Source organism: Chlorocebus sabaeus, chromosome 8 (genome assembly GCF_047675955.1).
Source record: "Chlorocebus sabaeus isolate Y175 chromosome 8, mChlSab1.0.hap1, whole genome shotgun sequence".
Taxonomy (NCBI): Eukaryota; Metazoa; Chordata; class Mammalia; order Primates; family Cercopithecidae; genus Chlorocebus; species Chlorocebus sabaeus.
The window spans coordinates 56,350,606-56,364,166 of record NC_132911.1 but is presented as its reverse complement, the minus strand read 5'-3'; the positions used below and the strand labels follow the sequence as shown (position 1 = coordinate 56,364,166).

Sequence of the window (13,561 nt, the reverse complement as noted above, 5' to 3'; positions counted from 1 at the left end):
AACAAATTGTATATTTTGTCATTTTAAATCCATTTTAGCAGTCACCTGCAATCTTGACAAATAATGTCTTGCAGCTCCGAGCTGAGGAAACAAAAAAGGATAAAATGGTATCATGTAGTGAGGAGCAAGATAATGCCATGCAAACATCCTGCAAGGGTTGGAGTGGGGACAGAATATTAATGACTAGCCTGTAGTTCAGGACAGGACACTGTATCTAGCTCTGCACTCCCACTAATGTGCAACTTATTGTATTTAACTTTTTAAGTAAACTACAAAATCAGGAAAAAAAATGGAATTTACTCAAAATTCCCCAAATCCACAATTTCTGACATACTATATTTTATTGATCCTAAGAGATATCATTTCTATTTATTTATTTATTTTTGAGTTTTGCTCTGTCACCCAGGCCGGAGTGCAGTGGTGCCATCTCAGTTCACTGCAACCTCCACCTCCCAGGTTCAAGTGATTCTCCTGCCTCAGCCCCCCCCCGAGTAGCTGGGATTACAGGTGCACACCACCACACCCAGCTAATTTTTGTATTTTTAGTGGAGACGGGGTTTCCCCACGTTGGCCAGGCTGGTCTCGAACGTGATTCACCTTCCTCGGCCTCTCAAAGTGCTGGGATTACAGGCATGATCATTTCTCCATTTTATCATCTCTGAACTCAGAAGAATATACCATAGTTTAATTACCAATCATTTTTTTCTTTCTAAGTAGCACACAAAATGATGATTTGTTTTGTTTTGTTAAGCAATTGATGATACCTTACAGTCAATTAAACCTAGTGTTTATAGAAACTTAATTATTTGAGCCACATCTTAAAGTATTTGATGACCCTTTGGATAATTTTATAGAGCTTTTAAAACTTCTTTTTTTGTTTTCAAAAATTAAGGGCATATAATTTGTGCTTGTAAACTTTTGGGCCAGTTGGAGACTTACCGAATTCCTACTAGGGCTGGATGAGTCAGCGGTATATTCTAGTGCCTGAGGCATGGGGGCAGCCTCTGCAAGATCAAGACCAGGCAGGCTAGTCAGCAAAACAGGTGAAGAAGGTGAAGCCCACATTGAAGGGCCACAGGCTTAGTCTAGAGGAGGACTGCAGAGTCCAAACTGAGTATTCCTTTCCTGTTCCTTGTTCCCGATGTGGGATCCAATGGCACAAGAAGGATGTTTTTTGTCTCTGACATGCACTCCATGCTGTTAAGTCAATGCTCATCCCAACTGATAGCCATATTCTACAAAATACCAGCCTAACTTCCCAGACACCTTGCCCATGCAACTTCACTGTTAAGGAGAAAACTCAGGAGTTTTAAAATCTCATTTAACCCCAGTTTTCAGATGAGTCAGCAATTCTAAAATTAGTTTGGTTAGACTCTTGCCACTAAACATTTAGTGAGATTTAGGTTGCAATGTAAGTACAGTCGCCATGTCATTGACTGTCCTGCTTGTGAAAAGGGGAACACTATGAACCATTACATGAGTACATCAGATGTGAATGAGGACAGTCCCAGGAAAACCAAGGTGTAACATCACCAGAGTATAAGGTCACCCTCATTATGCAACACTGTACAAAGAAAACAGAGGAAGAGCCAAGCCTGAGAGTCGCCCCAAGCTCAAGCTCTGGCTTCTTATCATGCAAACAGGTTCTGCCCTTCAGAGCATTTCCCTGCATCTGTGTTTCACCCAGCAGAGGAGGGACTCTCAGACAAAGGGGCACGGTGGACTGTCAGTGGGCTGCACCTGGGCAGGAGCCAGCCTGCCTTATCTCTAGCACCCTCTCCGGCTTCCTGCAGACAAACAGTGTGGTGAGGAGGGGAAGTGTGCGACGCCAATCCTTTCAATGTGGTTTAGAAACGTGGCCTTACCTGGGCAAGGTCCAAGAGAGGAAGGGCATCGAAATACACATTTTTGCTCTTCTCCTTTTTTTCTAACTTACTCTCCTATGGTGTCAGGCCCCTCAGTTCCCCTAATCAGACTTTAAGAATTTGGACCTAGTGGTCTACAGATTTCACATCAACTTGAAATTTGGCACTATTTTTGGATTAAATAAAACATATCCACAAATCACAGAGCATCGCAAAACTTTTAATTTGTCTATTGCGAAATGCAGAGAGAATAGTGTTGACACCGGCACATTTAGGCCCTATCTTTCCTTAAATGCCCCCTGCTGGCCGCAGCCCCATCATCTGGCCATTCCTTGCTCATTTGAGACTTCCTGCCTTGTCTCCTGACCTCCCTGACCCTCAGCACAGAACGACTGGAAAGGATCCTTGGCTCTTCCCCCTTCTGCTGAATCCTTGCCCCCATATAATTGCATTACATTCAACCTGCTGTGCCCCATCTGCCCAGGACTGTTTATCATCCAGCAACTGGGGTGCCATGGTATGGCAGAGGCACGTCTGCTCTCGCAATACAGCGCCCCGGAAATGTCTGTCGCATCCTGTGACAGTGGCCAGACTTCATGCTCCGTTGCACAGGAGCACAGGAGACTCCGTACCCTCGCACGCAGGCCCCGTGTTCCATTGTCAGCATCTTCTCGGGCAGGACCACACTGCCTGTTTTCACTCCTTTTTTTTTTTTTTTTTTTTTTTTTTTTTTTTTTTTTTGAGACAGAGTCTCGCTCTGTCGCCCAGGCTGGAGCTCAGTGGCCGGATCTCAGCTCACTGCAAGCTCCGCCTCCCGGGTTCACGCCATTCTCCTGCCTCAGCCTCCGAGTAGCTGGGACTACAGGCGCGCACCACCACGCCCGGCTAATTTTTTTTTTTTTTTTTTTTTTTTTTTTTTTGTATTTTTTGTAGACACAGGGTTTCACCATGTTAGCCAGGATGGTCTCGATCTCCTAACCTCGTGATCCGCCTGTCTCGGCCTCCCAAAGTGCTGGGATTACAGGCTTGAGACACCGCGCGCGGCCCCTGTTTTCACTCTTAGCATCCAGGTGCTCATTATTCCTGAGGCCTCATGTTGCAGACCCCAGTAGCCTCTTTTCCTCCTGCATTGCCGCTCTCTGAGGGTTCCTGTGCATCTTCGCATGCTCTTTCTTCTCCACGACCCGAGTGCGGTGGGACAGGCGCTCCCCATGGTTGGTGTTATTCCCAGCACAAGTTAGGGGGGCAATTTGGCTCTAGGAGGGAATCTCTGTTTCAACTTTATCTGCCATCTCAGGCATGAATGTGAACATTTCTGAATAAGGCCTCATCGGTGTTAGTTCTAAGCTCACCAGTATTCACGTTTGGTCCTCATTTATTGCATATATTTATGTAACCCTTTAAGTTGTGGCAAAGTGTGTGCCAGAAAATCAAACCCCAAGCTTGTCTGGAGCCTCACCCTCCCCAGGCTCCCAGAAAATGCGTGAGCAGGTGGTGTCCCTCGCCATGCCTGGCTGCTCCCATGGGCCCCATCCACACTGGTGTTCCTGAGGGTGCTCTCTGGACTGCTGCTCCGTGGTCTGCACTCTTTGCACTTTTATTTTCTGTAAGCCTCCTGCAAGAACATTTCCCTTCCAAGTCTTCCTGCTGTCTCAGTTTTCGGATTCTGCATTTAGAGTGAGATCAGCAGCTTCTTCCCTGTACTCACTGCACGCTGATCCCAAGTGGCAACCCGTGGGGGTGTTGGACTCTCGAGACCGTGAATCACTAGCACGGGACATACAGGACACAAGCCAGTATCCTTGCCCTGTCCTAACTCTGCCAGCTGCTCTGCAGGGAGCAGGCTCTGCTGTCCACCCTCAAGCCCAAGGACCTGCAGGGCCAAGGCCAGACAGGTCTTTCTCAGATATGGTGGTTTCTTTGTTTTTGTCATTTTGAATCCATCTTTGTCTAGACTTTCAATAAGAAATGGTTTTGATTTAAATAAATTCTTTCTCACTTTTTTTTCTTTTCGGGAGCCTGTTCATCCCCTGGCACAGGGTTGATTTTTCATAATGAGGCTCTAACTGCAATATGTGACATGACAACTTAAAACCATCTCTGTATTTTAACACTCCCTTGCCCTGTGTCAGCCTTTACTTATGAAACCAAGAAAATTGAAAACATGTTTTCTGTTTCCACAGGTCTTAGTTGAGGGTCTTATTCAAGGCAACGTGAGAAGAATGTTTATAACAGTAAAACTGAATGAAGTGAGAATGTTACCCTGCAAGGCCATTCTATTGAATGGGAAGAAAAACAAGAATAACCCAATGCATTTCTCAATTTAATTTCTCCATAGATTCACCAAGGCCTGAAAAAAGGGAGACCAAGTGCCCGATCCCTGGGTGTGATGGCACGGGACACGTGACGGGGCTCTACCCCCACCACCGCAGCCTTTCGGGGTGCCCCCACAAAGTGCGGGTTCCCCTGGAAAGTGAGTACCGCTTGTCCCTCAAAGCAGAAGTCTCCTTCTTATACACGCCTGATCATCAAGATCTTTCTCTCCCAATTTGGAATTGGGAATGGAAACAAAGTTTTTTAAACTGTGTCAAGCCAATTCCATCTAGCCGTGGGTTTTAAAACACAGTGTATTTATAGAAAATTCAAGGTGCAAGAAAGCCAACAGATCAAGAGACAATTGCCATAGGGAAACAGCTAGCTCCTCACAGTGCCCAAAGGAAGGGCCAGGCCACAGCATCGAGGGCCACCCAGGAAGGCACAGGGAGTTCAGGGGTAGAGGGAGTGCAGACAGTGGGCCAGAGTCTTTATGGTGGTTTCTGATGGGGCAGGGTAAGCAACCTTAGGACTGGCCAGTTTGAATGATTTCAGCAGGCTTGGGGACATAAGGGCTGTCCCTAGTTGTCTAGTACCTGCCTCTGGAGCGATCAGGTCAGAAGAACAGTGCCCCAGACGGTGAGTGCCCAGTAAAGGAGGTAGTTGGACTGTGGGTTCCAGATAGGCTAGATTGCATTTTTAAAGTGTGCTGTAGGAAAGTTGTTCATTCTCTCTGGGAATTGGGTAGCCTGGGAGGAGCAGTCCCTCCACAGTCAGCAAGGCCCCAGATGTTAAATCATCAGAATATAAAAATAAGTCATGGTTATTAAGCTGTGTGACTACACAGTTCTGTTTCACCTGGAAGCATGGATTCCTTAAGCTCAGGACCAGTCTGCCTTGAGGCATCACAAGGCGGTAACCATTGTCCTCCTGGCTTCCTCTCGCAGTGGGAACACACTCCTTGGTGTTGTCTCAGGGCATCCTGCAGCAATGGAGGGCCCTGAGTAGGAGCAAGCCTTGGCCCCCTCTCTACCCTCAGCCCTGCTGTGAGCTGTCCACTGGCAGTGAAGTACAGGGCTGCCACCTTCTACACTGTACAATATCGACGTGTTCACTTTGTGAACCTGCTTATTGAGACATCTTTTGGGCCAAAACAAATTGCAAAAATGGAAGTGCTCAACATCAATCTTCTCAAAAGTGAGATTTTGCAAGTCACTAAGTCTCATCAGCTCAGTGCTGTCCTGCCAGATTAGCAGTTCCTCAGACTGGTTCTCTGGCTGTTCGCTCAACCATACTTTTCTCCCAGTAACCAAACGGCAGTGGGGTGTGGGGAGTAGCGGGTGGATGGACAAAGAATCAAAATAATATTACTTAGAAAATAAAGACGACTGTACACAGAACTTCAAACTGCGGGGAAAAGATAGAAAGAACTATATGACCAACGGTGTTCTCCATCCATCCCCCAGGGAAAATCACATTCATGTGAAGGGAAGGTTACAAGCTTTTCAGTATACGTCAAATATCAGCAGAATCATCTCATTGAAGTCTAGTGTAAACATAACGTGGAGTTTAGAGAACTTAAAACTTCATCAAGCTTGCTGGATTTAATTTCTGAAGTTCTTCCATGCTCACTTGTTTGTGTCTGAATAGAAAGAGCATGGTGGATGATGGAACTCAAGTCATTTAAATGCAAAGTTGAGAGATACATGTGTTAGTGTGCTTTGTATTTATGGTAAAGTATTCTTTCCTTTATGTGTTGTTTTGTGCTTAGTTCTTGCCATGCATGAAAATGTGCTCAAGTGTCCCACACCGGGATGCACAGGAAGGGGTCATGTGAACAGCAACCGCAACACCCACAGGAGGTAATTCTCATTAGACGACAATCACTTTGCATTTAAAAAAATGTGGTAGAAATGTTCCACCAATAAAATAATGGGTTAGCAATGTGTGATGAAAATGGCTGCATCACTATGCAATATGTGACACTTGAAATAGAGAAGAAATATTCTCAGCATGTGCATTGTCAAAAAGAAAGGACCTCATTTGCTTTCTTAGAAATGTGTCTATTAGCAGCCAGTTATGATAATGAAAAAATATTACATTTGAAGTTGCTGGGGTTACCTATTGATATAAGCATACAAATAGAATGTGTTGTCGTTTGCTCCAGAACCTCACCATTGCTGTTTTAACATTGCAAAGAGTTGCTTATCCTGTATCCTGTCCAATAGACATTAAAAAGGTCCCAACAGGGCTTCAGTGGTTATAACTATAAACCAGGTGTAGGGTAGACATCATTTCATTGAAATTGCAACTAGCATAAGACACACATATGTGCATTTACATGCAAATGTATTGTGTATCTATAAATATTTGGGGTGAAAATGCTGATGGTTTGATAGTCACATTTTATATTACAAGTCGATTATGTGGCAGTGAGGTACTATGTGACCTATAAGCACTATGCCAGCAAACTTCACATTCTGGACTTTGAATTTCAACTAAGATAAAGAACTGAGTTCCTAAAATGTTTCTAAAGATGCCAAGATAAGTCAAGGAGTTATCATGCTAACTTCTACCGTTGGACACATTGCAATTGGAATGAGCATATTCACTTAGAATATTAAGAAGTTTCCAAAAGCTTTAGTTATTTATCCCTTACATAATGCTTTTATGTTTAAAAATGAGTTTGCTACCTTTCACCTCTGAGATGGGGCTGGGAGCAAGTATTGACACTGTAGTTTGCAAAACCCTTTGGGATCTTTCAGTGTGTGCGTGGTGCTAAGTGAACTATTAATATGACTTAACATTTAGTGTGTGCCAAGTGTGCTGTGAGGCACATGCCAAAACAAATCATATTATCATTTTAACTCAAATCCTCCTGTGTTTCCTTTTTTAAACAGTCTTTCTGGTTGTCCAATTGCTGCAGCTGAAAAACTGGCAATGTCCCAGGATAAAAATCAGCTTGATTCTCCCCAAACTGGGCAGTGTCCTGACCAGGCCCACAGGTATGAACCCCCAACGATGTTCTCGGTGCTCTCTTCATCCAGGCTCCTGCACAGCGGGGCCTCTGGTCCTTCGTGTGTCAGTTCCCTGTGGCTCGGCCTCCCCTCTCAGCCCCAGTAGACCTGGGTGTGCGGCCCACCCCACTAGACCAGAGGCTGGTCTAGTTAATGACGTCACTGCTGAAATGAACTACTAAACCCTTCAGAAGTTTAACTTGAAAGTCATCTCTTTGCCAAGGCAACATAATAGGGGTGAATCTAAAAGAATTAATATACCATAGCTTACATTAATCAGAATTGTGGGTTACTAAGTATACCCACAAGTCAAATGAGCACCACTTCACCACTGACTTCACCTTTCCGCCAGGAGAAAATGCCATCAAAAGTCACTCCTACCTCTCCAAAATATGTGATGTTATATATTCATCCTTCAGTTCCACCAACACATATAATGTATTTTAAACAAAAATTCTTTCCATGATTGACAGCTATTAATAAAATATCTCCTATTGGTCCTGGTAGCTCCCAGGCTCTTGGTGATGTCTAGAAATTTGGCAGATCTTATATCTAAATACTAAAGTATGTATACATGATGATATTGAATGTGAAGTTATATGTTTATTGCCATAAAATCATTGTTGTAGGGAATATGATTTCAGGATTAAACTAGATGATCAGATAACTATTGTTACTGAGTCACTGAAATACAAAACCAGTTATTAGACATTTCAACGTTTTCAAGATACGGCTTCCCTTAATATTTTGCTTCTATAGATTTGATTAAAAGAGTCAAAATTGGCCGGGCGCGGTGGCTCAAGCCTGTAATCCCAGCACTTTGGGAGGCCGAGACGGGCGGATCACGAGGTCAGGAGTTCGAGACCATCCTGGCTAACACGGTGAAACCCCGTCTGTACTAAAAAATACAAAAAAAAAAACTAGCCGGGCGAGGTGGCGGGCGCCTGTAGTCCCTGCTACTCGGGAGGCTGAGGCAGGAGAATGGCGTAAAAACCCGGGAGGCGGAGCTTGCAGTGAGCTGAGATCCGGCCACTGCACTCCAGCCTGGGCGATACAGTGAGACTCCGTCTCAAAAAAAAAAAAAAAAAAAAAAAAAAAAAGAGTCAAAATTGGCATTTAAATCACATGTGTGAAGAACATACGTCAAGTGAAAATTATGAATTACTGAATAAGTAGCAATTAAAAATCTTAAAGTAGGATTCTTGGTTGGTATGACTGTATACTCTAGTTTCTCCCCAGGTAAGTTAGTTAGCAAATATAGAAAGAACATTGAATTTCATTTTGCTCATTTCTTAAAATATTAATATTGTTTTAGATTAGAATATATATATACAGCTTTAAGGCTCTCAACCAGGTTATATAGGCAATAATAAGATCAACTAGTTGCTCAGATGTTTTTATATAGCAGCTAAAAAGTTTTTGTAAAATCTAATCCAAAAAAAATCTCATTGAAAACTTTGGCATTCTGATGAGTTTGACAGTTTTTGGTGGAAAAAAGAGAAAAATATATATTTTAATATTGCTAAATTTTGAAAGTGTATTTGTTTATGTTCTCTTACCATTAGACCACCGCAGAAAATCAGTTGTGTTTTACTTGGCTGGAATCAGTGCTACACAAATATGATGCCCTTGTTTAATCCAAATACAACAATTCTAAAAGAATATATAATTCACATTTAGCTTAGATTGTGATAATTACGTTGAAAATGTGATAGATATTATAATACAGTAAATTTGATTCATATTGAAATGATGGTAATTCAATAGATAAAATATTGAATTGCCATTTAAAGTATTACATATATCAGCAAAAACATTCTGACTGAAGGCAGGTAAAAAGGTGAAAAGCCCAGGAAGAAACTCCCAATTCAGGAATCAAATCTCCAGTTTCTGCACTGCCCCTCTTAGGCATCAGATTTCTGCCAGCTCTGCAGGACTGAGCGGGGCCTAGCATCACTTCTGAATGGAATATAATGACACTTCCTCACTGGTCACAGTTGTGACTATTCATTGCCAATCTAATGAACAAATCTAACAAGCAAACATGCACACCTTGTCAGTGCCTTAACCAGTATTTACTGATGGTAACATGGCTTTTTTTTTTTTTTTTTTTTTTTTTTTTTTGAGATGGGAGTCTTGCTTTGTCTCCCAGGGTGGAGTGCACTGACATGATCTCAGCTCACTGCAATCTCTGCCTCCTGGGTTCAAGTGATTCTCCTGCCTCAGCCTCCTGAGTAGCTGGGATTACAGGTGTGTGCCACCACACCTGCCTCAGTTTTGCATTTTTAGTAGAGACGAGGGTTTCACCATGTTGGCCAGGCTGGTCTCGAACTCCTGAGCTCAGATGATCGACCCGCCTTGGCTTCCCAATGGGCTGGGATTATAGGCGTGGGCCACCACACCCACCTGACATGGCTTTCCTTTAAGAACTCAAAATGCTAACAAGTATCAAATATTTGCTCATGATATCTTCATAAGATTAATGGAGGATTGCATATTCTCAATTTGCTGATGGGAGGACTGGGACACAGAGTACGCAGCATCATGGTAGCGACGTACAGCCCAGAGCATCTTTCCATCTGGCCCTATGGGTCCGGAGCACGCTGCTCTGTCCTGCCATGGCCCCATCTCTCTTATTGTTCAGTGTCTCTGTGGATACCTTCAGGAGCGACGCACGTATCTATTGTAAATTCTGACACTAATGTGCTCACCAGTAGTTTCACTATATTTCTTTTGAACTGCTTCACGCCCCCCTCTCCAGGACAAGCTTGGTGAAGCAAATTGAATTCAATTTCCCGTCACAAGCCATCACCTCTCCCAGAGCCACAGTGTCAAAAGAACAAGAGAAGTTTGGAAAAGTACCATTTGATTATGCCAGTTTTGATGCCCAAGTTTTTGGTAAACGCCCTCTCATGCAAACAGTGCAAGGAAGAAAAACACCACCGTTTCCTGAATGTAAGCTTTGAGCTCTAATACCCATTTCTCCAAAATGCTTCTTGTGTATGGGTGTATGTGTGTATCAGGGGCCAGGGGGCTGTACTTAAATATATGATATACTACATACAGCTGGCAGGAGAGGAAATATATTCGAGTGAAATACAATAAGGAAAACAATAATAAGTTGATCAATGTTACTGATTTTACACTGAAGTTACACATAATATAGTGAATAGTTAATGAGTTAATTATTCTGCAAATATGATGCTATTGTTAAATCCAACTACAATAATTCTAAAGAAATATTTAACTCACAGTTAGCTGGAGTCTGGATTACTATATTGAAAAATGTGATGACTGTTGTAATGCAGTAATATTTATTTTTATTGAAATTATGGAAATTAATAGGTAAAATGTTGAAATGCTATTTAAAATATTACTCAACTCAGCAAAAGCGTTCAAACTGAAGGTGGAAGGGAAGGTGAGAAGTCTAAGAAACAATCTGAAAGTCAGGATTTTACTATAATAGAAGAATGGTGTGGCTGTGGAAACTATTCACAAACTGAAGCATTAATATGGAAACACTTAAAATGCATTAATATTCTTTAATGCTAACACATCCATATAGAAGACCATAACTCAAGTATGGTATAATATATAAAACCTGGTGTTTTTTCTTCTTACACATTTCTTCAACTCGTTGGGAGTCCTTAAACATTCTAATGAAAAGGTGTGAAAGGAAATATTGGGAACCAATCGAGGCCATGATTTCTTCATTATGGTCACTTAACTTCCACAAAGGAAGGAGCTAAATAATGCGCACGTTGCGTTCTCCTAGACCATGAATTTTTTACAACATTCTGCATAGCCATAGAATCCCTTTGAGCTTATACCAGGCTACGGAAACTGAGTGCTCTTAAGAGCACAGAATGTTTACCGCATTGTGTGATGTTGATGAATTCTTTCAGAGAACTAGAATTTCATGTAAAACCCAGTAGTAAACAGACTTGAAAGGAATTTGCCTATCAGGGAGAGGTACATTACACTCTAAAAGATATTTTACTTAATCTTATCAAATATACATTCCAACTAACATAAATAACCACTAACAACCTGTTAGATTTAGGGGAAAAGTTATACACACATAGTCTTATATCTATCTATCCATGCAATTTTATGTGTGCCTATACAGATATACAATTTTATTATATATACACGCAGTATACACACATACATACATGTTTAATTCTGGCAAAGCTAGTTACTAAGAGCATTCAATGCACTCATATAGTATGGCTATTGATTTTTTTAAGTGTAAAACATTCAGTGACATTTTCGTATTCTTGTAATCATAGAAATATAACATTTGCCAGTGTTTTAAGTTTTGTTTTATGAAAAGTAAGAATCAAGTATTTAAAATAAAAAAATTAATGTAAAATAAAAAGCTAAATGTTTTTATATTAACTCACATTAAATCTTGAGTATTTCTCCTGTAACCTTGAGTGATGTTTACAAATACTCAAGAATGAAGAGAAATATGTTTAATTCCATCTCTCAGTAATGCTTTGGTACCCACAACAGAAACATAAAATGGAAACTCAGCCTTGATAACTAAATTGCCTTTCTGTTCACCTTGAGAACATTTCCTCCCTGCCCTTTATTTATCTCTCTCTTCCTAAATATGCAAAATGCCAGCTGATTAAAGACTCCACCATCTATTTAGTTCCATCTAGTTGGATGAAGAACAACTTCTACTGGTTTAAGGACAAAACAAGCCTGCATATCAAATAATAAAAATACAATTCCATGTCTAAGCAGAAATTGTTATTGTGAAAACAAATATTGAAAGGACACATTTTTTTTTCCGCCGCTGGAATCACTGGTCCTCACATATATGCAGTTTTCCAGTGGGCTTGCCTTAAACTCTCTGTAGTCCCTGGTGGGTTTTGCTAGTGCGTTTTTCTATCTACAATTTTTGTCACAAATATTGCCAGTGCAGCTGCCCCCTAACATTAGTTATGGAGTTTTTGTCATAAGAAGTGTAAATACAAAAATATTAAGAGAATAGGTTTTCTCTCCACGCAATTACATCATTTGTTCTGTGAATCTCTGTGAAAACAGGTCTGGATAACCTTCATTTAATGTTCCCACGGATAATGGATCGTGTTTTAATTTATTCTTCACATATTTTAATGCAAGAAGTTACGTCTTTAAAAAAAACAAATCTACTTAATGACTAAAACCACGTACATGCAATTGCTAATCAAATCTCTCTTCAACAGCAAAGCATTTTTCAAATCCAGTGAAATTTCCTAATCGACTGCCTAGTGCAGGCGCCCACACCCAGAGCCCTGGCCGTGCCAGCTCTTATAGCTACGGTCAATGTAGTGAAGACACCCACATAGCAGCAGCTGCTGCCATCCTGAACCTTTCCACCCGCTGCAGGGAAGCCACAGACATCCTCTCCAACAAGCCACAGAGTCTGCATGCCAAGGTAGGCCAGTCCAAGAGCCTGGAGGGTGGGCCAGCGACTGAACCGTGAGAATAAACTGCCTTTCATGTTCCTAACCACATTCACTACCACTCCGCTCCCCCACCTCTGAAGCGATCCCCTCCCTGTCTCAGGAAAAGGCTCAGAGGAACGCAGGCAGGGATGAGTTTGGTGGGGTCAAAGAAGGATGAAAGTGTGCACATCTTGCTCGTGGCTCCTCTTGAAGTTGGGGTACCAAAGTTTGGGGAGAAGTGAGTTACAGAGATGGGTTGGGGAGAATTCACACATTTCAAAGCTATTTTTGAGTATGGGGAATTTGGCACACAAGAAAAGAGGGTTGCTATTAAAATAAATCTCAACAATGGAAGCTTTCCAGTGTCTGCAAATCAAAGATGGTAAGAAATGTGTGACCAAAGGGTGACTTGTAAAACATTTGCAAAATTGACCCATGAAATTTTATCATTGCACATGTTACTATTGTGTAACATAAGATAGTCTAAGTCGCCACAGTGTTCTCCAGGGACACGTGGTAGAACCTGGATACATTAAATCAACAGGAGATGATTCAGAGAGAGTTGAGAACTCAGGGCATTCAAATACAAAATCACATTCTGTGAAGTTTTAAAAACACCACATTTCTGAAGCCCATGAAATTAATCACATTTCTCCAATACCCTCTCCTTTCCTTCCCAATTGATACTGAGAAGTAACTTGATGAAAACAAAAAAACAAAGATCCTTCATGCCCTTTGACAGCGAAGGGCTTCTGATGCCACAGTCACAGCGATCCACAGAGCTTGTAAGAGCGGCTCAGCCATTTGCCCCTGCTGTCAGCTGGAGCAGAAACTCCTATTTACAGAAAGGGCTTCAGTTCAAAGAAATGATTTCCCTACCTAGATGGCTGAAGCCACGGAAATAAGTTACCCAGACTCACTTGAG

The 13,561-nt window shown here is 41.9% G+C and overlaps 1 protein-coding gene across 4 annotated transcripts in view; it reads left to right on the top strand.

The window, feature by feature from the left end:
* Nucleotides 1–13,561, top strand: part of ST18 (ST18 C2H2C-type zinc finger transcription factor) — a 137,091-nt gene that overhangs the window by 76,431 nt on the left and 47,099 nt on the right. For all 4 annotated transcript variants that reach the window (XM_038000511.2, XM_008000616.3, XM_073018081.1 and 1 more), the window contains 5 exons: nt 4,204–4,338; nt 5,950–6,040; nt 7,079–7,183; nt 9,957–10,150; nt 12,415–12,626. In XM_038000511.2, coding sequence (XP_037856439.1) covers nt 4,204–4,338; nt 5,950–6,040; nt 7,079–7,183; nt 9,957–10,150; nt 12,415–12,626 — 737 coding nt within the window. The remainder of the gene's footprint in view (nt 1–4,203; nt 4,339–5,949; nt 6,041–7,078; nt 7,184–9,956; nt 10,151–12,414; nt 12,627–13,561) is intronic.